At 41.8% G+C, this 27,101-nt stretch overlaps 1 protein-coding gene across 4 annotated transcripts in view; it reads right to left on the bottom strand.

Annotated features, from left to right (window-relative positions):
• RAD51B (RAD51 paralog B) overlaps positions 1–27,101 on the bottom strand; it is a 428,423-nt gene that overhangs the window by 150,132 nt on the left and 251,190 nt on the right. For 3 of the 4 annotated variants that reach the window (XR_008823286.1, XR_008823287.1, XM_056347808.1), the window contains exon 11: positions 10,497–10,575. Coding sequence is in view for 2 of the 4 variants with exons in the window: in XM_056347808.1 (XP_056203783.1) it covers positions 10,497–10,575 (79 nt within the window). In the remaining 2 variants the exon portion in view is untranslated. Of the gene's footprint in view, positions 1–10,496; positions 10,576–16,902; positions 17,074–27,101 lie in introns of those variants that run through there. The other variant, XM_056347809.1, reaches the window with a different exon arrangement.

Genomic DNA, 27,101 nt, shown 5'->3' with positions numbered 1-27,101 from the left:
GGTACTAAAAAAAAATATAAAAATGACACAACCAATAAACTGAGAAAACTGCCAGTCTATGAAGTAAGCAGTAACAGGCAGCCATTTCAACTAGTTTTCTCTGAACCAGTTAAGCTACTGATTCTGAGCATTGGGGGGTGGGGGAAGAAAACCAAAACCAAAGAAAGCCAAACCAACTTAATCCGTGGCAACTACTGAAGGAAGTGCACATGAGTAACATAGTTTAGGCTTGGAACAGGTTTTATTTGAAAACATCTAGACATCTGATCACACTTCCTGAAATCGACAGCAGCAGCAGACCCCTCCCTGTCACATTCTCCTACTTTATAGACAAAAAGGCCTTTAGTCATTCAGCAAAATCCATACCCTCTGATCCACAACTGACAGGTGGCAAACCCAATTTACCACAGACTTATCACTTGTGCATTCCTGCAGACTTTGACTCTTCTCGGACAAGTAATTGTTTTGGACAAGTTACTAAATTATCACTCACTTTTCACATTACAGGAAGGACAGGTGAACAAATATGATGACAATTGCACAGTCCTCTCTGGATCATCAACCCAGGCATAGTCAAGAAGCTATACTGAAAATAGGTGTCAGTGGACGCAGTTGTTCCAGTGGTGACTGGGAAGGGGAGCAAATGGGGGCAGACAGCTTCATCCTGAGCCAAGGCTCTTTTTCTGGAAAGGTCTGTCCACAAAAGACACACTCTTGAACTGTGAGGCAAGCTGGCCTCAATCAGTGCCACGCTGTCAACCACCAGCCCTCAGGTGGGCCAGCTCCCTTTTAAACTCCCATTTACCCCCTCCGCCAGAACAGGACCTAAGTTTGCAGATTCAGTTTGTGTGCTGACGTTTCCTGTGCCCTTGAGGGATGCAGCAGTAACATGTCCTTCCTAAGCCCAGGGAGCTGAGACTAGCTGGAGGGATGACTTTCTCCCCTTGTGTTCAGATGTGACAGTGGAATTTAGTTCATTCTACACCGGAGAAATCGGGCCTTGCTCTGACTTCTGGCCACTGCTTAAGAACCTTTCCTAGGGCATGACAAATCTTCCAAATGAAAATAAACAGTGCCTCAGGTGGCTGCTCCCCTGGCTGCCGTTACAGTAGGTGAAGGCTACGTGTCAGCTGTGTGACCACTCATTCCCCAGTGCAGCTTAATGCACATTCGAGAGAAAAAGAGGGAGGAAATCTCTTTCTCAAGGAAAAGAAAGTATTCCGGATGAATAAAAGTTAGCTCTGTTAATAGAGTCCTAGTCAGTATTATTCAGCTGGAAGGCCTGCAGCGATGAAGCCAGACCACAAAGTTGTAAGGAAAAGAGGGCTGAAAGGCAAAGAAGAAACAACATACCTTTGAGCTCTGGTGTGCGCAGCATGAGGCCTTGCCTCTGTATCAGAGATGAAGGTGGCTGGGATCACATTACAGAAGTATCAGAGTTATGCTTTAACCACCCTAATTTAGCGGTTTTAGCTTTTGCTACCACATTAGAATACATTGGCTTGATTTTCAAAGGTAGTAAGTTCCCACTGACTTTAGTGACAGCTGCAGCTCTAAAAATCAATTTAGGATAGTTTGCATATTGAGAAGAACTGAAGGAAAATAAAAGGCCTATTGTGTGGATACGAAGAGTTTAAACACTGCTGATGGGTGGTATATGAGTCCCTTCCCTTTTCAAATGAATTTCACTTCATGTTTTGTTTGGTTTTCCTGTTGATGATTCCTGCACCCTCCAGTGCTAAGCTGGTGGGATCCCACATACTTTTCCTGGCATGTGGTGTTTAAAATAAGAGACCTCAGCAATCGGATATCCTCAGCATTTCCAGCTATTGAACACAATCGTGAGTACTGTGATCCAGTTTCAGAGCAGAAAAGAAAAGATATATAGGAATACTCTCCCTGTGCTGGTACAAGGCAGACAAAAGAAAACTAAGCAAACAGGATGTTCTGCTCCTCTGTGAACTTCAGCAAACGGCCATGGCAGACAGGATACAGTCTACAGACTTGCAGCTGCAATGGATGTGCCTGGCTGCCCAGTACCTTGTCCTGGGTAATTCACTTGCAGCACAAAAACAGCATCAAGAAAGTAAAAGGTGTAATGTGCAGTTCCCACCCAACATACCTCAAGACTGAAGTCCTTCATCAAACACATGCAGCCTGAGGGAAGAATGTGATGTCTTCTATATGCTACTAAGCAAAAAAGTCTCATCCCTAAACTCACTCAAAACATCTTCACGCTGAGGTCTCCACAACAGCACACAGCACTCTGAGAAATCACTCCACTGCAAACTGCTTGATAGTACTCTTAATAGTCCCACAACATTTTCTAGAAATACCACTCTTCACATCTCTCCTTCTGCTTTTGGAGAGCGCACCTTCACAGGGCACTGGACTATATGGAAGATTGTTTCTGTAATGGAAAAGCTAAGAAGTTTAAATGAAAATGAGAATCAGTGGACAATAAAGTAAAATCTTTCCAACAACGACATCTCTTGTTGAACTGTTAATTGTAGCATCATCTGCCTGTGCTTCCTCTTCACCCATGCAGTCATGCGTGCACTGCCTTCCCTCAGTTGAGCCCTAAGGCAGACGCTCTAGGATTATTCAGGTGGCAAACCAAGGAACAGCTGGGGTTGGTACACCATGCTCTAACAAACCGTTGGCTAAAGTTGTTGCCTCTCTCATCTCTGTAGCCCTTGGTTAACTCAATTCGGCCCTGAAATTCAATGTCACAAATTTTTCAGGGGTCTTCACAGAACTGAATGTCAAAGAACCAGATTCTGGTTTCATTAGAACACACAGAATGAGAAGTGCTACAACAATCATTAACGCTATGTTAAAAGTTCAAATGAACATTACAGAAAATACAGTAACAACCCAAAGTTATTAAATTTAGGGAATGACTGTAACGAGGAAAACCTTTTGAAGCAAAAACCTGTTTGTTGGGAGGGTTTATCACATGTGTGTCTGTTTCTATGAAAGTGCTACATATTCCTGTTACATCTTATCAAGACAGATTTAAACTTATATGATAAGATCATTTATGTTTGTGGTTAGTCCCGCTTTAAAGACAGGGCAAGTCTACACATCAGATGCAGAGATACCTGAGGTTGTTCTAGGTGTGTTAATTCTGGAATCATACAGAAAGTTTCAAAGAAAAACAGCACTGGGGCCAAAGCAGTGAGAACCCTATTTGCAAAGTGTTAATCCTCTGCTATTATGCTCCCACGCCCCACCCCCCACCCCAGCCCTAGGCAAAGTTTTCTCGTTTAGATGAAGTGCTATTCAAATGTGCTTATCTACATAGGATTGCATTCTGGAGACTTCCAGGTTTAGACTGTAGCTAACTCTTGGATCTCTGAACCACTCTCACCTACCCAGCACAAGGAACAATAAAGCATCCAGCATTTCTCTTTGGCAGCCTGGTTATATGCTCAGAGATTTTACAAGATCTTAACATGGAGAATATATAAAGGTCCTATAGCTAAATTGCGTGTGCTACAAAGGCTAAGCTCATTGTTAATTGTCGTCTTACAAGATAAAATGCCAATAGTGATGGCTTTACTAAACATGCTAGTGGTGAAGCCACAACAGACATAACCTTTGAGGATAGCAAAAGTCTACTTGTGCCTATGTGAGAAAGGGATAAATCACAGTGTGACTTAATTGTTGCCTTTCATAAGCTGCACACAAAAGCATGAGACTTTATTCTGTCTGAAAAACATGTTCTGGACAGACATTTTTTTGGTCCTACTCATGAATGTGTTCACTGAAGAACATTAAGTCCATTTTAGGTACACTTGACCTTATTCTCCAGATCTGCAACTTGAAAAATGTAATGTCACCTACATTAAATCCATGCAACTCCTAATAGAGTCCTGGTCTTCTATGACAACATTTAGTTCCCAGAATGATATACTGTCATAAATCACAGATACCACCTCAAATCAACAGACAACTTCACTCTTTATGTTAAAAGCCTTTTGGAAAAAAGGCCATTTGCTTTAGCACTGTGCTGAAAACACAGGGGAGAAGCCCACTTTGATCAGGAATTCATTACAGAGACTCTGGTAAGGAGAGGATTTCTCTGAAGTGAGACCATTTTGTCCCAGGAAGTCTATGCCAGCCTCAAAAAGAGGGAAATGTCTTTGCAAATACGGACTTTTACTCTTCAGCTCATTGTTTTAACAATACTAGATTAAAAAAAAATAGTTTTGATTCACACTTATGTAATGAGAACAGACTTGGCACACCGCCTGCACTAAGGTTTTTTCATACTACATTTAGTAAAACTTAAGAAAAAATAAATGCTGGCATTCAGTTGCAATCTACCAAAGCATTCATGGACATGTTTGGCTTTCAGTGCAAGAAAGCAGTACTGTATCTTTAGTGTCTCTACATATGCGTTCAGAAATAAGCAGGTAATTCAATACTTTGTGCAAAACTGGATTTATCCAGCATAATATACTCCCACAAGTTAAGCTCACAGCAAAAAGCGTGGCCAGAAACTTTACCAATCTGTTGCCTACTATACCACTAGAAAGATCATGTTTTCAGACAGAAGCATTTATTTTTATTGACATGACAGTTTATTTTGTTTCTACTGGATGTAAACCCAAGATGCCTCTAGTCTCCGTTCACAATTAAAATATTCTCCCTCTATCTCTCCTCATTACCATTTTTATTTGGTTTTGCATCTGTACTTTGTTTCTCTGGGCTCCTTTATTTGGCAGCCATGGAGTCTGATTACACCAGCAAGGCTTTGCCAACGCTGCTGCAGAGCAGTAGAGCAACTCCCACAAAACCACCTAGTGAGTACACCCTCACCCAAGCAAATACCATTCCTGGGTCAGGTTTAGTAACCCATTCCTCAAAATGCCATGAACTGGTTGGACAAAAGGACATTTTTGTTGATGTCAGCTGTGACTTTTCTGGCATGGGATGATGGGAGTCTTACTTTTTTCACATTCCTTACTCCCAGGATAGACCTAGCCTACAAACCAATCGTGCTTTTTTGCTCTCATTATTACAAACCTGTTAGAAATAGCATGAGGCTTTCAGTGTCCTGTGGGGAATACAGCAAAAACGGTTCCACCCCACAGAGATCCTAACAATGATCAGTTCATCTTTCCCCCTCCAACAGGGCTGGAAATCACCAGTGGCACTGCAAATCTGTTACCATCTCAATAGAAATGCACAACTTTATTCCCATTAATCTGTCTTCCATCCATTCACACATCAAGTACAACCCTGCTTCATTTTACAGATTATATCCATGTTGCTCCAGACAAAGCTCACTTTATAGTTACAGTTCTTCAATTGAATAAAAGCTTTTGATGTAGTAAATCATTGTCTCGCACTGTTCAAACTCACACAATACAATACAAATAATGCTGCCCTTTCTTTGAGAATTCCCTTTCTACCTCACTACTCATTTCTTTACAAAATAAAATGAGGCACTTTTCACTTGCTTCAGCCATATAAATTAGTTATAGCACTTCAGAGATAGTTTGCCATGCTGCACTACAAACCCAGGCCCTATATTATTTTGAGATCAAATAAGCCTCTTTTATTACATTAATGACAAATGAAATATAATGTACACAGGTTTCCCTAGATTTAGCTCTTCCTAGATCTCTTCCCTCTTAGTACAGTGAAACTTTAAGACATTCTCTTCTGAGGGCCACATATCTTTTGTTTCTACTTATCAGAAGTTACCTGCCTCAATAAGACATCACAGGTAAGGTAAGCGTGGTTGCGTGCACACAGACATGGGTGCAGTGGAAAAGAGGGCAGGAGAACTGGTGGATTGATCAGTTAACTGAGCATCCAGTTCTGCTGGCACAAAAATCAAACTCTTCTCTTTAGCAGCACAAGGTATACTGCCCTTTTCTTGGGTAGTGAGGGGAGCCAGTCAGCATGAGACAAAAGTTCTGAGGTTAAACCTGCAGCTAATTATAACTTTCTTCCAAAAGGAAGAATAAAACATAGCAGGATAAATCTTAATGTCAAGTACACTCATGCAAAACGGCAACCATTTAATAGCAACAGTGCTTTGTTTAGCACTGAAGGTCATGACAAGAACTGAGGTCAAAAGCTGAAGACAGGCAAATTCTAATCTGAAATACAGAACAAATATTTAGCATCAAGGTAGCTAAAACTTGAAAACACTGTCAAGCCAAACCAGGAACTCACATTTCTTGACGCCTTCGAATAAAAGTGAATGCCTTTCTAGAAGACATGATTCAGAGTAACGTAAGTTATCAAGTACTTGAAGAAAACATGTATGATATATGGGAGGTCAGTTTGGATGAACTGCTGATTCCACCCATCCTTAAACTCTATGAAATTGAAAATAAATCATTACTCAGAAACAAGTCCTAGCTCACTAGTATTACTTGCCTTATGTTTTCAGTGCTTCTGAGCTCTTTCAGTGAAGAGCAACGTTAATCACTTGGTTAAAGCATTCAGCAAAAAGTCCCAACAGACTCCCCAGTTGGCAACCAGCCACCATGATCCCTGTCTTCTTTGCAGCACCATCCTCTTGGTGAGAGGATGTACTTAGATGAGGATGTACAGAGGTGAGATGTACTTAGGTGAGATGGAATGAAACTTACGTTCACAAACAGCTGAGCTACCAGTTGCTATTAGCTAGGCTCTGTTGCTAGCTCGTATTTATGCCCCAGAATGCTGCTGCTTCTAAAGCTAGACATTGAGAGTTGACCACAGAATACAGCTTAAAACTGACATCAGGTTATTTAGCCTATGTTCTTTTTGCATATGTGTGTGCATGGCTAAGTGGCATCTTCTAGTTCAGCTGACCTAATCCAGTATGTGCTACATTCAGCTTCAATGAAACTGCTAGGCAAGAACAGCCCAGAATCTGTTCTAATTGATACACCAGGGACAGAATTACGAGCTAATAATTTCCAATCCAAACCAGAAATTATATCAATGTCAATGAGAAAAATAATCTTGTGACTTGCACCTTCAATCAAGTAGTTCTGGACTTTTTTACTGTTGTTCATCTTTTTAACAGTATCACTTCATTCACTTTAACTACTATATTGAATGAGAGAAGCAAGAGCAAGTCCTTAAACAGAATACACAAACAGACAGTAAAACTCCCAGATTTTGCGGTGCTTAGATACAGGCTTCTGCCTCTCCGTTTAAGATCTCTACAAAACAGAGATCTGCTGTCAGACTGGATTTTGTACTCACAAGTCAGGTTTATCACAGAGTCCCACTGTACAGCATGGCAGTACATTACATGACATTGTATTGCAATGTAAAGGCAACTGAGGCTTTTTTTGGGTTTGCATTCTACCCCCTCCACAGCATGGAGCATGCTGAAGCAAAGAAAGGAGGAGACTGAAGACTGACTTCCCTTGCTAAATCTCTGACTGGCCAATCTTGCTTTCCAATCATCAAATTTCATTTCTCTAGTCTGCAAGTGGAAATAAAAGAGTAAGTGAATGGATTATTTTCATCCCTGAACAATTCAAGTTTATAAAAGCGGAGAATTTTCTCTGTGGCACCCTTGGGCCTTCCTTTGACAATAAAAGAGAAGCAGTTCTGCCTTCACTAGGGTCTCCTCCGAACACTTCTGTGCTTGCACTGAGGCCATGAGATGTAAAGATACCAGGGAAACAGAGCAGCGATTTACATTGACAAAGAGGATTTTGATACACTCCTCCAAATGGGGCAGCATTACCATCTTAATAGCCTTTTGCTCTCAGCCCTCTTCCTGAGGACGCTGGAGATTTTTTGCAAATGGAGAACAGTTCCGCTTCCCATTTTAACTGCAACAATAGCAGAAGGGCTCCTTAAACTGCATCAAATAGCAGCCTGTGAAATCCCTAACTAGCCACACTGCCTCTCCTGCCGTTTTATTATCCTCTGGCCCACAGAACAAAAGGGGGGGAGCTCCTCCTCATTTTTAACCTATTCCACACACCCTAATCCCTCAGAGGTGGCAATGGAAATTGCTTGTGGAACTGTTAAATCACACTTTCACTTGTCTTTCATTCCCCATTCACCCTTGCTAATCAAGGAGTTTCCAGCCACATTTTCCGATATCAATTTGTTTATGGCCTATTGGTTAACGGTCCTGGGATGGGACCCCCTGAGTAAAAAGAAAGAATCCTGGGCACTTTAGCCAGCTGCTGCTTCTCGCCAGTTCCCACACCCATCCACTTGTTCCCATCAGCCACCCTGAACGTGCTCACCTCCTGACACCAACTGAATTAAACAACAAAGCTTGAATGGGAAAGCTGCTTTTGCAATCCGGCTGTGGGACAGATCCGACTTGTTAGTGCTATATGATGTCCCTCAAGCAGCAATGCAGGGACATTCCCTCACCGTCTGACCTACGGCCGGTTGCCTTACTGACATCTTCTTACCTTACATCCAGCTTCACTTTGGAAAGAAGCACCAGCTACAACTCTCATAAAAACTCTAGCCCCTCTTGCATGAGGCAGCCTGGTGCCACTTTCTGCATCTTATCCAAAACAGCCATTTCCAGGTGATTTGCTTGCTTCCTCTTTCCACAGAAATAATGATCACTGGAGTGTGGGATGAGAACATGCAATATTTACTTTGTACAACTCAGAAAGATGGCTTGCGTGTTAAGTGCTTACAAGTGTCTAAAAGTAGTCTGGGGCACATCACCAGGGGAAACATAATGGTGTAGTTAGAAAGTAAGAAAAGGCTTACACAAGGAAGAGCTTCAAGTTGCCTTCCAAAATATACTAAGAACGCCTGATATTGAAACAGCATTTACTTAGAGAAATTCAAACTGGTATCTCATCCATTTTTAGAAAAATTGTGAATAATGTTTTAAATGTGTACCCCAGAAACATAAGGATACAGGGAAAAAGGCAACTGTCATACTCATAATACAGTGCTATGCTTCTATCAGAGAGTCCTGCACCATCATCATTATGTGTTACCAGGCCCATTTGTTCCTTAAAGGTAGGTCCACTCCTTGGAAAGCTGTATTCCTGGCTCACAGAAAAGAACCTAAACAAATTAAGATTCTCTCTGAATAAATGCTTCCCATTTCTGAAATGGGAAATCTTTCCCAAAGTTTTACTACATTAGGGCCTAAGGACAGAGCAGGAAATTGTCTGCCTTTTTTTGTAATGACCAGAAACATCTCTGCAACTCAGAAGACATTCAAGATAGAGAAGTAGCTTGCCTTTTGCCCTATACTGAACTAAAATATGTCTAGACCAACTCTTGCAAGTCATCTGAGTTTAAACTAATAAAAATAGTTTCTAGTTTGTGTAGCCTTTTAAAAATTACTTTTACCAAATAAAGCAGATCAAATGCCCAAAATGCTATCAAGAATACACGGGGTATAATATTCAAAGGCTTAGGAAACAGCAGATGGAACCCCACGTTATCATTATGGAGCTGTATCAAATGGAAGAAAAAATGTATGATAAAACATTTTTGGTTTGTTTTTTATTTTTTTTCCTACATTGTGTATCATTAGAGATGTAAGTGTATTTAGTCATTAGTAAATGTAAGTATGTCGTTGGTCTGGTACAGCCTGTTTGAAGGTGAGAAATGGGCAATCGGAAGAGAATTGTTCACATACCTTAAAATGTTCATAGTGCTGTATGGGATCAGTGATTCTCAATCACTGGAACCTGTGAAATAGCTATACTCACTCGTCTTAATGCCATGGCTGCGTATCAGAGTGTACCTTTTGAACAAAAAGTGACAGGCACTAACTAGTTTTATTTAGTCTGATAAACTGATGCAGCGATCAGGAGCCAGGTGTGTATCAACAGACAGTAACTCAACCAAATTGATCTGTGAATGTTTGCCCAAAAGTAAGGACATTAAAGGAAGATTTGTTGGGATAAACGGGGAAAGAAAGGAAGAGCTGAAGTTCCCTTTTTGCTGTGGTCTGAAAGTACATGATTTAGGACATGGCCACAAGGAACCCTAGTTCCCTGCCATCATGGTAGTCATATCCAGCTTTTCAGTATACTACCTCATCTCCTAGAGAATCTGAGGATTATTTAAGACCATGGGGAATTAGCAATAAAATTATCACAAAAATAGAGAACAGATATTAATTTCCTGTATTTTTATTGTTGTCAAGCCATTTGCTAAAGAAGAACCATTTATTAGAGCAGGTTATTAATGATAGATGGGTATGCTTCTCCCGGAGAAACCTATCCCACAGGAGCAATGTTGCCAGAACCATTCTACTTTACCTTGAAGGAAAACAGGGAGCCTCGATTAATAATTTCAGAGCCCATTCTTAGATCCAGGGGAATATGAAAAAACTAATGTAGTACAATCCAAGACAAAACAGTGAACGCAGCAGAAGGACTGCCTTTGTTAACCAGACTGTTTAAATGTGTGGGTTTTTAATTAGGCACAAACAGCACCATTTTCAACAATAGTTGCTGTTACCTACATTCAGCCTGCTTAAAATACTAACTAAAAAGGCAAAGCAGTCAATGCTCTGGTCTTACCTTGCAGAACCAAGCCTGATTTCTCAATGTTGTAGAGAAAAGCGGAGAATGGAGCAACAGGGGATTTAGCAACCAGAAGCTGCAAAACAAACAAGTAATATATAAGTACTCATCTTCATAACATACTGATCAGAACTCAAATCCGTAGAATAATCCCACTGGACTTAACTTCCAGAAGTAGTAAAGCATATTGCACAAATAACAAGGTAGTTATTGTTCTAGCCCTGTCACTTCTAAGTAGAGGTCTTCTCATGCACATGTATAGATCCTGCTGCATTTTTAAAAGGAGCATAGGTCCTAAAAAAACACTGTCATGAAAGCAGCAAGTTTTGCTTGTCTTACTGGCATCCTATTAAGCTTAATCGTTCCTGCTGGTTCAGGCAGTTGCACTCAGATAGAGACAATTTTGAGCACAACTGCAACTGTCACTGTGTAACACAATTTTAATTGCCATTAGCCATTCCACACATACGCCCCCTCAGCTTCTCCAAGAACTCCACCCGTTGTCTTCCTCCAGCCCCTGGAAGCAGCGTGGTCCACCACCACACCAGGGATGGTAATGTGCCATGGAAGCACCCGGATGTCCTTTTTTGCAAAAGGAGTAGTGACTGAGTCAAGCTTTATTCAAGGGTCTTTTCCTTGGAGTATGAACATATGAACTGGAATTTCCTTGAGGTGTACAGCACATAAACACTAATCTAACGGTCCCCATGTGGGCCCTGCAGAAGATACTGACAGCAGAGACTGTGCTGCTGCTCTGCCTCCGGCACAGGGCTGCTGAACAGAGCTGAAACATGTTTCTCCGCTCATTTCTTCAACAGCTAGGGAAGGCTGGGAACTGGAAACCAGCCCTTTCAGTGGCAGCTGTGCATCCTGCAAGAGTCCTCCTGCCCTCCCGGCCCCTAAGGACTCGGTCTGGGCAGGTGGTGCCCCCTCAGCCCGTGCTGACCCTCTGCGGGGATCTGCTCCACGCAGAGCAGCACTGCAGGGCCCGAGCAGTAACTGCTCAGGACACGAAGCAGGGATGCCGGCTTCCTTTCCTTCAATGCACCGATTTCACCTCACCAGTCCGTGAGCCCTGCCTAGCAGCCTGCTGTGGAAACGTCACACACCTCGGCGCCTCAGTGTCCAAAACCCTGACAGATACTGCACCCTCTCAGCCCAAGACAGGCAGCCCCTCTGTCAGACACATCTAAATGCAGATTTCTTAGAACCACAGACAGTAGCAATCTTATATTTAGAGGTGTGGGGCACAACAGGTCCTGCCGATTTCAAATGGAGTAAAAAAACCCCATTATTTCCAAAGGTCATGCCCTAGTTCTGCCAAACATTCAAGCACTCTTTAAGGGTCACTGCATATGAATTTCGGTTGGCGGTGCCTAACGACCAGCAGGGAAACAGTGAGCAGGTTTTATAAAAGCCAAGAGAGACTACAGAAAAACGAGGAAGTTCACGCTCACCAAAACAGCTCACATTTCACTGAAAAGTCAGGACAGTATTGAATAGCTTCATCGATATACAGGACTGGGACATTGATTCCTAAGTTGAAGATTAACAATATCAAGCACTAGAATTTTGAGCTCTGCGGTGTCCTTATGTAACCAGATGACTTGGCAGCAAATTCTGCTGCAGAATAAAGGCTCGTGTGGCTTTCCTGTAGCACCTTAAATGCTAAAGGCGTCTGTTTAGTAGGTAGGTTTCATTTGTAGTTGTAAGTAGTCTGCAGGCAGGACCACGCTTAGATGGCTTGCAGCTTCTCCTCATCTGATTCTGATACAGGCTAAAGAAACAAAATCCTCATATCTGGTTCTTCAAACACAACCATTATGATGCACAGCTACCTGACATTTTTACGGTTTTTGGAATTTAAACCAAACGTAGTCTCCCTTCTTCTTCTTCAGACAGTAAAAGATTAAGACAGGCACATAAAGACCACAAATACAGCCGAAGAACATCAGACCAGTCCAAATGTCAATGTTTTCCTTTCACTCATACGAAGCTGGCAAAACCACCTCAGGATGCAATACAACCTTTCTGAACTACTCCAAATAGGAAAACTGCTGTGGTAGCACTTTCCCCTCTTCCATGTTAATTACCATTCTCTCTGGAACTAACTTCTGGAGAAAGGAGGGGCACGTCACATCCCATGTCCGTGACACACCTTGACAAACCTGAATTCCCTTGCCCATAATTATCCCCAGAGCCAGCACTTCCCACAGATGTGGCAGAAGGGGGACTCTGCCAGGAGGAAGGCAGAGTAGCTCCTGGTGCTTCGCACACCCCCTCAGCTCTGAGAACATGAGCAAGAGGATGGGGTGGAAAAACTGCAAACGCTCAACTACAGTCTCCCACAACAGCTGGATGTTTAACTGGAAAGGCCCAAAGTAAAACAGTTATAAATCTGACATCTAAGGTCACATTTTTGGCATTCTGTGCAGTACTATGCACATAAAGGCTAACCTATATATGCTCTAGACACAGTTGTACGTGCAAATGGATAGACATTCAAACAGCCCTATGTACATTCTGTTACTGCATTTTTACACAGTTACAATATGTGCATAACTAAGTATAGCAATGAAAAAATATAATAAATCACACCCTTTCAGTAGCACATCATGTGGCTCCTCCGAAAAGCTGCTGCTGCACTGTTACATCTGAGGCTCAGAATTAGCTTCTCTTTTAGTGAAACAGGAACAGCTCAGAATATTTAAAGGTATTGCTTTAGTTTGAAAGTTTGCTTACTGATGTACTGGCTCTGGCTGAGCCCCACAGCAGCCCTCCCAGTGCTGTGCTTGTACTGGTAGCCAGAAGGGTGCTGCTAACACACCAGCGTTTGGCTGCTGCTGAGCAGCGCTCGCACAGCACCAAGGCTGGCTCTCCAACATCCCCCCATCACCAGCAGGCTGGGGGTGGGCAGGGTCTTGGGAGGGGACAGAGCCAGGACAGCTGACCCAAACAGACCAATGGGATATTCCATACCATATGTTGTCTGCTCAGATATAAAAGCTAAGAGAAAGGAGGAGGAAGGGGGTGGCATTCGTTATTTACAACACTTGTCTTCCAGAGCAACTGCTACACGTACTGAAGCCCTGCTTCCCGGGAAGTGGCCGAACATCGCCTGCTGATGGGAAGTAGAGCATAACATCTTTTGTTTCCCTTTGCTTCTGCGTGTGCGACTTTTGCTATTGCTATTGCTTCATTAAACTGCCTTTATCTTGACCCACAAGTGGTTTTTTTCATCTTATTTTCTCCCCTTACCCTGTTCTGCTGAGGAGGCGAGTGACAGAGCGGCTTGGTGGGCACCTGGCATCCAGCCAAGGTCAATCCACCCCAAATGAGAAGTATAACCTTTGAAGTATGATTGCATATTTCACAACCAGATAAGAGTACACAGAATTCTTTTTTTATAACACCAAACTCTTTTAAAAAAAAGTACATACATATTTAGATTTGTGTTTCAACCGAAGAGAAAGAACTGTAAAAGGTCATTGCAAGCCATCCTTTGGTTGGAATAGCCAACACAGAGTAGTTTTTTATGTATACACAAGGAACTTGTAAAACATAGAAAGAAATAAATATCAAAAAAAGAAAATGATGTTTTGGAGGCCAAGAAGTGGAAGTATAAACCAGGGATCACCAAAATCAAGGTGAAGTTGACCCTGGAAAGATTATAACAATATCAAAAAGGAAATAAAAATTGGAATTATAATGAAATGACATTGGGATAATGATTAAATATATTCTAGATAAGAGTGAAAAAATAATTGTTTTCAACACACAGAATGATGCTGAATAAAAGGAAAAGGCAAATAATGGGAATTATCTATATCATATAGATACAGAAATAACAACTGAGTGGAAAGAAAACTCCAGGAGCCTAGCACGGTCAGTAGAAAATAGATATTCTCTTTCATTAAAACACTGTAAGAATTCAGCATGTGAATTTAGGTCTGATAGCTAGTGTTTGTCATACATCTGTGAAATTGAAGATGATGCAATGTAACTGAGAAGTAGCAAACATAGTCCTCAAAGGGAAGAGAAAGAAGTAAACTGGTGAGTTGAGGCCTGTAATCTGATTTCAGTATCACACAGGACTTTAGAAGAAATTTTGAAGGGAAGAGTAACTAAAGACTTGGAAAATGGGATAAAACAAAACATGGATGTCATACCAGACATAGCTGACACCATCTTTTGAATTTATTAGAAATCTGAAATACATTTGACCTCATCTATTTGGATCTCTGTAAAGCTTTTAACAGTGCTAAATTGGGAACTGATAACAAAACAAGGATAAGCACAGAAGCTGTACAACAAAAGGGGAAACGGTCAGTTATTGAAAAGAAAACACTTCCCAGCTATATTAGTACCTCACAAGATTACTGACCCACAGGGTTATGTAGCCAGGCCAACGGCAGACCCAATTGTACAGTGCATCACTACATACATCTGGAAAAACCAGGGATACACTGATGTGTACAAGCCACTAGCAAGCTTTAATCTGGAATACCATGTTCTGTACAGGTCACTCATGAACTCAAACTGCAAGAGACGGGCTGTATGCTAGTGAGGAGAATGGAGTGCTCATCTGAGAGGCCGCTAGAGAAAATTAACTCAATAAAGCTGGCAAAAAGGAAGGCTGACTGTTGTCTATGTATGTAGGTGAATGGGGAGAGGGGAAATAAAGAGAATGGAGCCGGAAGGAAGAGAAGAGCTTCTCCAACTGACAACACTGGCACAAGAACAAACATGCAGCCATGAAGGCATTTTGGCTGGAAATTGTAAAGTTTATAACCATCAGTAAACTGAGATTGTGGAAAAGCCTTCAACTTAAACAGGCACGGCTGAAAAAACCCAAATCTTTGCTTTTAGGATTCAGATTAAAATATTTATGAAAGGGATACAAAGCAGTGTCTGGGATGTACTCCATGACCTAAGAAGTCTCTTCAAGTCCTGTGGGCTTCCTGAGAAACATCAAAGCCCTGCCAACTCATCTTTCATGCTGACAGAACTGACAGAGTTGGAACAATACATACTAACAATGTCCCTTGAAGGTCCATATGCAACTAAGGATCTTTGTGGTCAATAAACCAATAAAAAGTTGCTGGGTTTCAAATACAGAATTTATAATTTAAAGTCTTCTCATCTCTGTCTTCTGGTGAGCATCTGCTCCTCTCCCTATGATTCCAAGAAGCCACCTGAGGATGTGGAGAACACAAGGGGTCTTCCAGGATAACTCAGAAGCAGACAGTTCAGGCAGAACAGGCATTTCTAAAACACACATATATTTCAATAAATGTCTTGTTCAAATTCTATGCCAGTCCTGGCCAAAAACTGGAGAGAGTACAGAAAGGTTTATTTTTATCTGAACCTGGATCTGAAACAGAATTCTTTATTAACAAGCTGAAACAGAAACCTCTTTCCACAATCTCAATTTCCCAAACTTAAGATTAAGAACCTAAATTTTCAGCCCAACATAAAAAATTTCCTTGGTTCCTCTTTCGCTTCAGGAAAAGAAAGGAAAATACAACTCTACTTATGTTCTTGATGTATGTAAAGAAATCTATTGCTTTGTTTCCTTACCAGATAAGTGAAAGACACACCTTTTATGATGAGCACTATTTAATCAAGGAATCAAAGATGAGATCTGGGCCCCATCAGAATTTTTTTCCTATTGGCACTTCAGTGCAGTCAAAGTTGCACCAAAAGGGGTACACATTTTGAGATTAGTAAATAGCAATAGTAAGTAATAGTCTAAAGATGTTAACAGGCATTTAGATTACGAAAATGACTTTTTAAATGGTGAAATGAATAGAAAATAGACATAGAAAACTGATGAAAGAGTACTGAGTCTTTCTAATTTATCCTATCCATGGTGCTTCTGGAATCTTCATGTGCTATCCATGAGCTTCTGGAATGGACTATAAAATCCAGATGCAGCTATTCTTACTCTTCTGTCGTACTAAATTATGCATGAGAAAGATGGATGAAAGAAGTAAAAATCAAAACTATTTTAAGTTTTTCAAAATCTTAACTTTACAAAATGGTCAAATCTTAAGTTTCCTTTCTTTTCTTTCTAGCATCACATTTCCCTGTCAGGAGGTTTGTAATAACTATTTATTATTTGAACACAATGTAGAATAAACATAAAACAACTGAAAAATTATTTCTACCATGAGGCACATTAAGAACACAAAAGTACTATGGAAGAGGAAATACATCACCTTGATGAAAAGTGAATAGAAACTGGATAGATGCCATTAGATTAGATAAAGGAAGATAAATGGGAGACAGGCAGAACAGTCGAGAAACAAAAGGCTTAGTGAGCACTGATGATGACAGCAGAAAAACTGAACATTAAAGTTTGTTTTTTTTAAGTAGGGAAAGCATTTTTATCAATACAGTTTATTGTTTATAAGCTTTATGGAAGAGGTGAATCGCAGAAATTCATTGCAGAAGCCCAGCAGAAAATACTTATTATTGGGGCAACATCCCCCATAAACAGCAAGGAAAGTGATGAATTGGAAAATGTATTGGATGGACTTGCAGCAGTAGTCTGATAACCAGAAATCATGTCCTGCCAAAAAAAATAAAGAAGGGGACAGTCTTATATCAAACTAGTTATCAAAATGCCAGGATGATAAACTCCTAAATAGTGAAATAATAAGATGATTTTGACTGAGCTATAAGCTCTCTCATGGTAAAAAAAGATATGATTGCATAATGGCAAATTAATTATTTTAACAAAAGAAATGGACTAAGATGTTTCAATGAAATATTTGAGAAAATCAGCTGTATTAACATTTAATACATTATTTCTGTTTAGACCTGAAAGACATCCAGTTTCTTCTCCATTTTTTTACTGAGACTGTTACAAGAAACCGGTTCTTAGCAATGACTGAGGAACATGAGCGAAACCATTTGAAGCCTCTTTTAGTATGTCAGTTTCTCCTTATTAGTGAACAGTCTTCTCTTTTATTCTCTTTTTATTAAAGCCCTGGAGGGAAGAGGAGCCCAAGAAAGCTGGTTAATATCCAAGGGTCACCTCCTTCAAGCTCAGGAGTGATGCGTCCCAAAAAAGAAGTCAGGCAAAAATGCCACGAGGCCTGCATGGATGAACAAGGAGCTCCTGGGCAAACTCATACACAAAAAAAGAAGCCTACAGAGGGTGGAAGCAAGGACAGGTAGCCCGGGAGGAATACAGAGAAACTGTCAGAGCAGCTAGAGATCAGATTAGAAATGCTAAAGCCCCGATAGAATTAAATCTGATTAGGGACATCAAGGGCAACACAAAAAGCTTCTATAGGTACATCAGTGATAAAAGGAAGACTAGGGAAAACATGGAACCCCCTCCAGAAGGATACGGGAGACTTGGTTACCAGGGACATGGAGAAGGTTGAGGTACTCAATGACTTTTTTCCCCTCAGTCTTCACCTTCACTTCATCTTCTCAGGTTCGAGAACATCTAAGGAATCTAAAGGTGCACAAGTCCATGAAACCCAATGAGATTCATCCATGGGTCCTGAGGACACTGGCAGATGAAATGGCTAAGCTGCTATCCATTGTATTTGAGATGTCGTGGCAGTCCAGTTAGAGTTCTCACTGACTGGAAAAGGGGAAACATAACCCCCATTTTTAAAAAAAGGAAATAAGGAGGTCCCAGGAAACTACAAGATTGTCATTCTCACCTTTAAGCTCAGAAAGATCATGGAGCAGATCCTCTGGGAAATTATGCTGAGGCACATGGAAAATAAGGAGGATATTGGTGACAGACACCATGGCTTCACTAGCGTGAATCGTGCCTGACAAATCTGGTGGCCTTCAACAATGGGGTTACAGCACTGGTGGATAAGGGAAGAGCAACCAACGTCATCTACCTGGACTTGTGCAAAAGCATTTGACATTGTCCCACACAACACCCTTGTCCCTAAACTGGAGAGACATGGATTTTATGAATGGACAACTCACTGGATAAGAAATTGGCTGGATGGTTGCACTCAAACAGATCATTGCGGTCAGTGGCTCAATGTCCCAGTGGAGGCCAGTGACGAGTGGCACTCCGCAGGTGTTAGTAGTGGGTGGGACCAGCACTGTTTAATATTTTTGTTGGTAACATGGACAGTGGAATTGAGTGCACCTTCAGCAAATTTGCTGTGTGGTGCAGTCAACATGCTGGAAGGAAGGGATGCCATCCACAGGGACCTCAACAGGCTTGACAGTTGGGCCTGTGCAAACCTCATGAAGTTCAACAAGGCCAAGTGCAAGGTTCTACACGTGGGTCAGGGCAATCCCAAGCACAAATACAGGCTGGACAAAGAATGGGCTGAGAGCAGCCCTGATGAGAAAGACTCGGGGGTGTTGGTAGACAAGAAGCTCAACATGTCCTGGCAATGTGCGCTTGCAGCCCAGAAAGCCAACAGTATCCTGGGCTACATCAAAAGAGGCGTGACCAGCAGGTCAAGGGAGGTGATTCTCTCCCTCTGCTTGGCTCTTGTGAGACCCTGTCTGGAGTACTGTGTCCAGCTCTGGGGCCCCGAACATAAAAAGGACACGGACCTGTTGCTGCAAGTCCAGAGGAGGGCCACAAAGATGATCAGAGGGCTCGAGCACCTCTCCTGTGTGCTGAGAGAGTTGGGGTAGTTGAGCCTGGAGAAGAGAAGGCTCTGGGGAGACCTTGGAGCAGCCACCTGGTACCTAAAGAGGGCCTACAAGAAAGCTGGGGAGGGACTTTCAAAAGGGCCTGTGGTGATAGGATAGGGGGGAATGGCTTTAAGATGAAAGAGGGAAGATTTAGATCAGATATAAGGAAGAAAGTCTTCTCTGTCAGAGTGGTGAGGCACTGGAACAGGCTGCCCAGAGAAGCTGTGGATGCCCCATCCCTGGCAGTGTTCAAGGCCAAGGCTGGATGGGGCTTTGAGCAACCTGGTCTAGAGGAGGATGTTCCTGCCCACGGCAGGGCGGTTGGAATTAGATCTTTAAGGTCCCTTCCAAACCAAACCATTCCATGATTCGATGATTCTATTTTGTTCTGTGTTAAACTTTTCCTTAGATTTCCTTTTCTGCTAGATTTACCTTATCTCATCTTTCATACTGACAAAACGCACATACGTGCACTAAGGACCGAATGAATAACAAAACCACATTTACAGCCAACACATATTTTAGAATTCAGACGCACTGACCAAATACGTGAGATCTGTGAAAGCAGTCTGGCACTCGCTATGCTTTCTGACCTTACTGAAACGACACTAGCTTGCTGGGATTTTTGGCTAATTCACATTGTTTTCCTGTTGCAGTATACAATCATTGTTAATAGTTCATTTCAGGAGAACTCTTCAGTGACACCATATTTACTTGGAAGGACATGGCTGAGAATTAAAAAGGAAACCTACACCACTGACAGTGTCATTCAACAGGGAAAAGACTATCTCTCAAGGTTCAGTTAGACTCATGTACTAATAAGATCAGTGCTAAGCTAAACAAATCTTTCCCCTAATTGTGCCAAATTGTTTGAGTGGACAATCTTCATGCCAGAATTTCCCTTCTTATTGTAGATTAGAAGGGTTGTTTTTTCAGCTGCAACAGAGCCCAGGAAAAAGCCAGTAAGGAAAACAACGAAGTTGATTTTGCATCAGATATCCCAGCAGACCTCATAACTGTTTTTTCTGCCCTGCCTTCTGGATCTTCATGGGCCCTATGTGCAGGAATTTGATATATTCCAGAAACCGAAGTGGCAGTCCTTATTCTGTAGATCATTTACTTCTGAGCAATAGCTGCAACCCAGTTCCCAGGGCCAGCTCTCTTTCCCAATCCCACAGGTCATGCTGCCTCCAGCCCACTGGAAAGGTGCCTGAGGAGAGAACCAAGAGTTCCCTAACAGGCACTAATGCCACAGTGGAATCAAGGTTTCACACAGCAGTATACCAGTTGTTCCCTGCTCCCTCTTCACACTGAAGCATCCTCCAGGGCAATGGGATGGCTTTTCACAAGGTAGGAGAAAAAATGGTTGTGCTTTCTGCCAAGTCACACCAAACACTAGCGGTCATCAGCGCTTGGAGCTCTCTGAGGCTTCAGTCTCACAATGGGTTCTGATTTACCTTGGGAGATAACTGCTCCTTGTTGCAGAAACAAAAAGTGAGCCTAGTACATTTCCAGCATTCTGGTGAAAAAAAATGTAGTTCAGGTATCCTGCAATCATTTTCTAAGCTTGCAGGACATACCTATAAACAATTTACTGATCTCCCACCGCACATGATTCTTGGGATAACAACATTTTGCTTGTATATGGTGCTTAATCTGGAGATTTTAAAAAGGCTTTACAAGAATGGGGAAAAAATAACCCCATTATGCATTTGGGTAAATAAAATTTCAGAAATTCAATAAATTCCTAAAGATTGTATAGCTGATATTGGTATCAAAATCTGAATAATACATTATCAAACCACATTGCCTTCACAAGCAAATCACTGCAGAATTTGTTTGACTTTATCAGGGACCTGTGTTTTCTTACGGAAATTATCATCCCCTGCTTTGTATCTTCCTTCAAATCCCACTGCAAGGAAAACCTTTCTATGCACAGATTTTCCCCTTTCAAGCAGAAGAAAGCTCCGCCACCCGAGCAGTGCTGTCTGCACCTGTATGCTTGTCATAGAACACACACGTCATGCAACATAGAAAAGGCTACAGGCTGGGCAGGCTGGGCAATGATTGGGAATAAAGAAGAAAAACAGACAGGTTGAGGGAAAAGAGGCATGTGCAGTCATTCTTCAGCCTTCCTGATCATCTAGACCCCACACATATATTCTGATAAACCCAAACTTGTTGGATTGACACAAGGGAAATTTAAGATGCCTTGAGCACAAGAGAAAACAATGAGAGGTGGGGCTACAGACATACCCCAGTGCTGGAGTCCCTACCACTTTCGCACATGTAAAAAAACCCCAAAACAAAACAAAAAACCAAAATCACAGTTTGGATCAAAATTATTTCTTAGGAAACTGTAACTTCATTTTTGCCATGCACAGCTCCTGAGAGATGTGGTTCCCTGAAGTCCAGTTGTTTGAAAAGGATTTCATCAAGGCCAGGTTAACAGGCCACAACTCAATAAAACTCTTTACAGAGCAGTTTAAATGGACTGTATCTCTCCTTCCTCCACAACAAAATCCTGTCCAGAGGAAACTGTTCAGGAATTAGTTTCCTTTCAACTACTTTATAGAAAAGCAACTATGGCAGCTAGAGACACTTTATGGAAGGCACTCCATAAATCCAAACCAATTAGTGCAGAAAAGTAGGCAAGCAGCATTCGTGTGTACATCCTAAAAACATCCATTAGCACACATCTGGAAACAATAGCAAAATGAACAGATTCAAAAGGCTGCTGACCATCCTGGTGTTGTCTCATCCCCCAAATGCAGCAGCACATCTGTTTATTTCCTTTTAGTGCAATGCATACAAATTCCACATATTAAAAAAAACTTTGCTAAGACTGCAAAGCCAAAAAGTCCCTGTTTCTCATCTTAAGAAAAAGTGACGGAGGGAGGAACGCAGATGCATTTAAGAGAGTTTTGCAGGGGAAACAGCAACAGTGGACACTGATAGGGGTAAAAAAAATAATGAAGGGAAAACCTTCAAAAGCTCAAGGGAAAACATGAGATAGATTCAGCATGGGATAAAGAATTCAAAGAGATCTCAATACTGAAATATCAGCATGACACTTATATTAACAAGTGTAAATTGATATCAAAGAGATCAAACCTTCTCAGCTGAATTCTGACAGATTACCTTTGATTTTAGAAGTCAGCACTAGTGGGAAGCATAGATTCTGAAATATTTAAAATAAATCTCCAGAAAACACGACCCTATGTGATATCAGCCAAATTTCAGATTAACTACTTCTTTCCTTTTTGTTTTATCCTAGCAGTAATTTTTAGGGAAAGGTCCTATGTTCTTTTGGGCAAGCCTAGGCAGATCACTCACCTTTCCTCACTGTGCTCCTCTGACCTCAGAAGTGGTTAATTAATATTGGCTTTGCATCATTGTATTTCTGATATGAAATTGTTTAAGTTGCTTACATCTCTAAGCTCTGACTTATATTTATGCTAAGCATATGCTCCTACTTTACTAATTTAACTACCAATAATTTTATTATTTATGCTACAGGTTCCTTACAGGTCTTGCCCATGGTGACACAGAAATGAGTGATAACTTGAGAATAAAAGTAAGGAAATACGGTTGCTGATTACTTACCCAGTGTCAAGACTACAAGTGCAAGTGAAATAAAAGCATTTTATACTACTTTTGACTTGCCTTTTCTGAATCAGCTATTTCATCCTAGGCAGGTCTAGTGTGGTGGTGTTCTGGCCATACCCTTTATTATCATAAAAGGCTGTAAGAGCAGTCAGTGACTGCACTAGCTTTGTGCATCCACAAATTATTCCCCTAGAAGAAGCCAACTGAGTTGCTTAGGTAGCAGAGAGGTAGACAGATGGTTGAAAAGCTGATCTAAAGGGACAATATGCAAGGCAGCTGAGAGAAGTTGAGATTCTGCTTTGCAACACCAGACACAACAGGACATTCAAGAGGCAGTACCAGTGTCTGAGCTCCAAACTCTCAATGTCTTAACGATGCCAGTAGATACTCACAATGGCTATGGACAAAATGGGACTTTTTACAACAGGAAAAAAGAAAGCCCTCAGACCAGTTTGTTAGTGCAGTTCTTCCTATAGTAATGAATAACAGTCACAGGCAATGACTCCAATAAAAATAAACCATCATTGCATGCACATGTGGCTAGGCTTACTCCCAGAGGAGACATTCAATACTTGCAAAGGAAAGAAATGGAAGGAAAACAAACAAAAGGAGGAGATAGAAATGAAAACCAAGACTCTTTTAAGAATAGAGAAACAGAGGAGTGGACAACTCCAGGAAAGAGGACACCCTCCAAATGTCAAGCCCTGCTATACCTGGCTGGCTTCAGATCTTGTTCTGAAGAGCAATACATATATAAAGGACTTTTTCATAATGCATAATGCCAGGATCTGGGAATCAGGATTCATGAGTTAGGAAGAAAACTTTGCCACTGGTTTATTGAGCAATTACATGAAAATCATGTAGCATTCCCTTGTTTCAGTCCAAAATTAGGCATTGAGATAGACATCTGTAGCAACTTCACTATAATAATTTTCTGCTACGTAGGCATAGCTCCAGAGATACCCTGCTTTCCCCTGCCCAGGGAGTATAGCAGAAGGATCAATAAGCAACAGCTCTGCTATCTGGTTTGTCAAATACTCAGTGGGCTCAATTCCTTCCCCTCTCATAAAAGCAGAACAGGGTCACGTGTTTTGTCTGTGCCTACCCAGGCAGTTACTAGCAACAGATGACCAGTCTGCAATTTGTTTCAGCCATTGCGGTGTGCCAAACACTGGATTTCAAGTGAGAGAGATCAGCATGTAATATGCACTGCCATTTGGACATGGGTTTAGCTTCAGGCACTATAATGAGGAGCTCTGAATATCCTTGGACTGAGTAAACATAACTTCAGTGGAAGGAAACCATCAAAACCTCAAATGAGCATCAAAGACAATCAGACAACAAAAGCAAAACTTTCCAAGGTGAACTGCCCTGATGTGCTCCAGAGCAAAGACTGTCCTGAATGCAATAGGCCAAATCTAACAAAATGCTGCTTTGGCTTAGCTGCCCTCTCCCACACTGTAAACACACCCCTGATCCCTCTAACCCAGAGTGCCTTTTCCTGCCTGGGTATGTAACTTAACAATAACTTCAGTAGCAGGGAACTGTGTTGCCCAGGCAAGCATTGCGTGACTTCAAGTTTTAACCAGAAAAGAAAATGCAATCCCAGATGTTTATCCAAACTGTGTCTGAACTGCTGCAACCTGGACACGGAAGTGCACAAAACCAGGCTGCCTCCAGTATACTTCCACTTAAGCCAGACTTCTGGTGCAAGTTCCCCAGCATGAAATATGGAGTATGCAGGGCCAGTCAGCCCTCTTCTGCTCATGTAACACCAGATTCTGTGAAATTCCTCTTCCCAGAAGCACTTCTGTCTCACTGCCATGTGCCTTATTCCCTGGTTTGTAAAATGAATTTTGTTGTCTTTTCTGTTTCTGAGTCTCTCCTAATTTTCCCAGTGGAGAGTCCTATAGAGGCCAGGAAACTTCACAAGAGCTTGGCTATGATGATTTCCTATGCTATAATACTTTCGAGGCCCAAAGCCCTGGTAATTGTCCAATGTGAAGGGTAATTCAGGAGAAAATGCTTGTAGTTTTTACTAAGCAGGAAAGTGGACAGCCAGCCAGCATGTCCTGGCTACCACTATGAAACAGTACTGAGAAAAGGATCTGAGGATGATGCTGTGGCTGGATAAAGTAGCCGGGTAGCATAAACACAGCCTCCTAGGAGAATTCTCCTATGTGGCAGCTTGTGGTCACTCATCAGACTTATAGCACACTGGTAGTGAGAAGAACAGAAAATAAAGTTCATGTAGCTTTTCAGAGCCTTCCATACTGTTCCATTTGCTTTTGGTTCTGGAAATAAGAAAAACGCTGAAGGATACAATTCTTATTTATGACACATATTGGAACACTGCCTCATCCCTGGGATCATGCATCCTGAACTGGGAAGGACTTCCTAAGGGAGTACCAGTACAATAGCACCAGAGCAGTTCTTCTCAGAACACATGGCTGCTTCCACCCAGTCTGCCAGACTTGCCTGGAAGAGACGGCACCAGCGGGGAGGACAGCATAGAAGCTCAGCAGCTGCGCACTTTCTCCTGCACAGAACCACACACTCAGATATGCCATTGGCTCCTCCGCCCACAGCTGCAGAGGTAGGGATCAAAACAGCATCCATCCCTCATCACTGGATGGAGTAAATCAGTTCAGTGTAATTCAACAGCACAACATAAGGAATATCCATTCTTAAGTATGTAATTAGCGTATGCATTGCCATCATGATTTATTACTTCTATTATTCTTCAGATCTCTACGAACCTTCTTCATAAGTTTTAGCAACATACTTATCTTCAACAGATATAAAAGTATGCACTAAAAATTCAGCCCTGATGCCTATTTCTAATATGTCTCAAACCTTTATTTAGCCAATCCTCATTCCTTCTTTCACTTTCTTTTGGCTTTCCAGATGATGAAAAAGCTCAACATTATTGTTTATAAATTGAAATAAAATTAATCCATTGTAAAAGAGCACCACCAGTGTGTTCTCCCCATCCTGCATTCACTGGGTTTGGACATCACAAAAAACAACAGTGTCCTTCATACTTCCTTGATGTAAAGGCATAAGCCTAAATTCCCAGACCTGGGTCAAAAAGATTGGGATTCAACCAGGTCCTAGACTACAGCATAAATATTTTTTATCCACACTAGTGGCTGCAAAATGCCTTTGACATGAAACAAACAAAAATCCCTTCCAACTTTTTTGCGTGTTCACTTTGTTCTGTTCCTAAAAGTAAAGTCCCTGGAGACAAACTAACACAACACTGCTAAATTCATATGCAAGAGACAGCAATATTATCTTACGTAAGCCCTCAGCAAAGTGTATTTTAGAGTCCACTGGTCATCACATAACAAGGACAAGAAAAAAATTAGCTAAGAGATCTGTGAGTTAATACATACAGATGCAATGCATGTGCTTTTGGAGTACTGTCATGCTTTACGGGTGTTGAGAAAAGGTGACAGATTTAATTCAAATTTAATTTCAAGCTTTCTACAAGACTCTAGCAAGAACATTATTGGGAGAGATTTTACAAGGAAGTAGAAAACATACTCAAAGAAAGCTTAACAGCCTTATAAATATCAACCTGTATTGCTGAATGTACAACTGTTGAATAACAAAGTCCTAGAAAAATCTTTCCGTAACAACCATGAAATGTTTCAGGAGACTTTGTTCACATTTCTAGAGAGTAGCGGATCCCCACCAGTCCCCACCAGGTAAAGGGAAACATCCTTATTCCAATGCATGGCATAGATGCACTAAAGGCTGGGCAGCCCTTTAGGACCTGAAACATTGCTTTATAACCTGTCAGATCAGAAATTTTTGATGACAACATGTCCCACATAACAATCAGCAGTTAATAAACGTTTTCATGTTGGAGAAGAGGGGAGAGTGGTGGATGCTGTCTACCTTGACTTCAGCAAGGCTTCTGACACCATGTCCCATAACATCCTCTTAGGCAAGCTCAGGAATCGTGGGTTAGGTGAGTGGTCAGTGAGGTGGATTGAGAACTGGCCGGATGACAGAGCTCAGAAGGTTGTCGTCCATGGCACAGACTCTAGCTGGAGGCCTGTAGCTAGTGGTGTTCCCCTGGGGTCAGTGCTGGGTCCAGTCCTGTTCAACTCACTCATCAGTGACTGGGCATGTGAAGGCACGGAGTCTACCCTCAGCCAGTTTGCTGATGGCACCAACCCGGGAGGAGCGGCCGATACCCCAGCAGGCTGCGCTGCCAGCCAGCCAGAGCTGGGCAGGCTGGAGAGCTGGGCAGAGAGGGACCTCACCAAGTTCAGCAAAGGCCAGTGCAGGGTCCTGCACCTGGGGAGGAACAACCCCCCACACCAGTACAGGCTGGGGGTGACC

This window comes from Falco biarmicus, chromosome 7 (genome assembly GCF_023638135.1).
Source record: "Falco biarmicus isolate bFalBia1 chromosome 7, bFalBia1.pri, whole genome shotgun sequence".
Lineage (NCBI taxonomy): Eukaryota > Metazoa > Chordata > Aves > Falconiformes > Falconidae > Falco > Falco biarmicus.
Note: the sequence above shows the minus strand (reverse complement) of the source record. Positions and strands in the feature narration are given on the sequence as shown.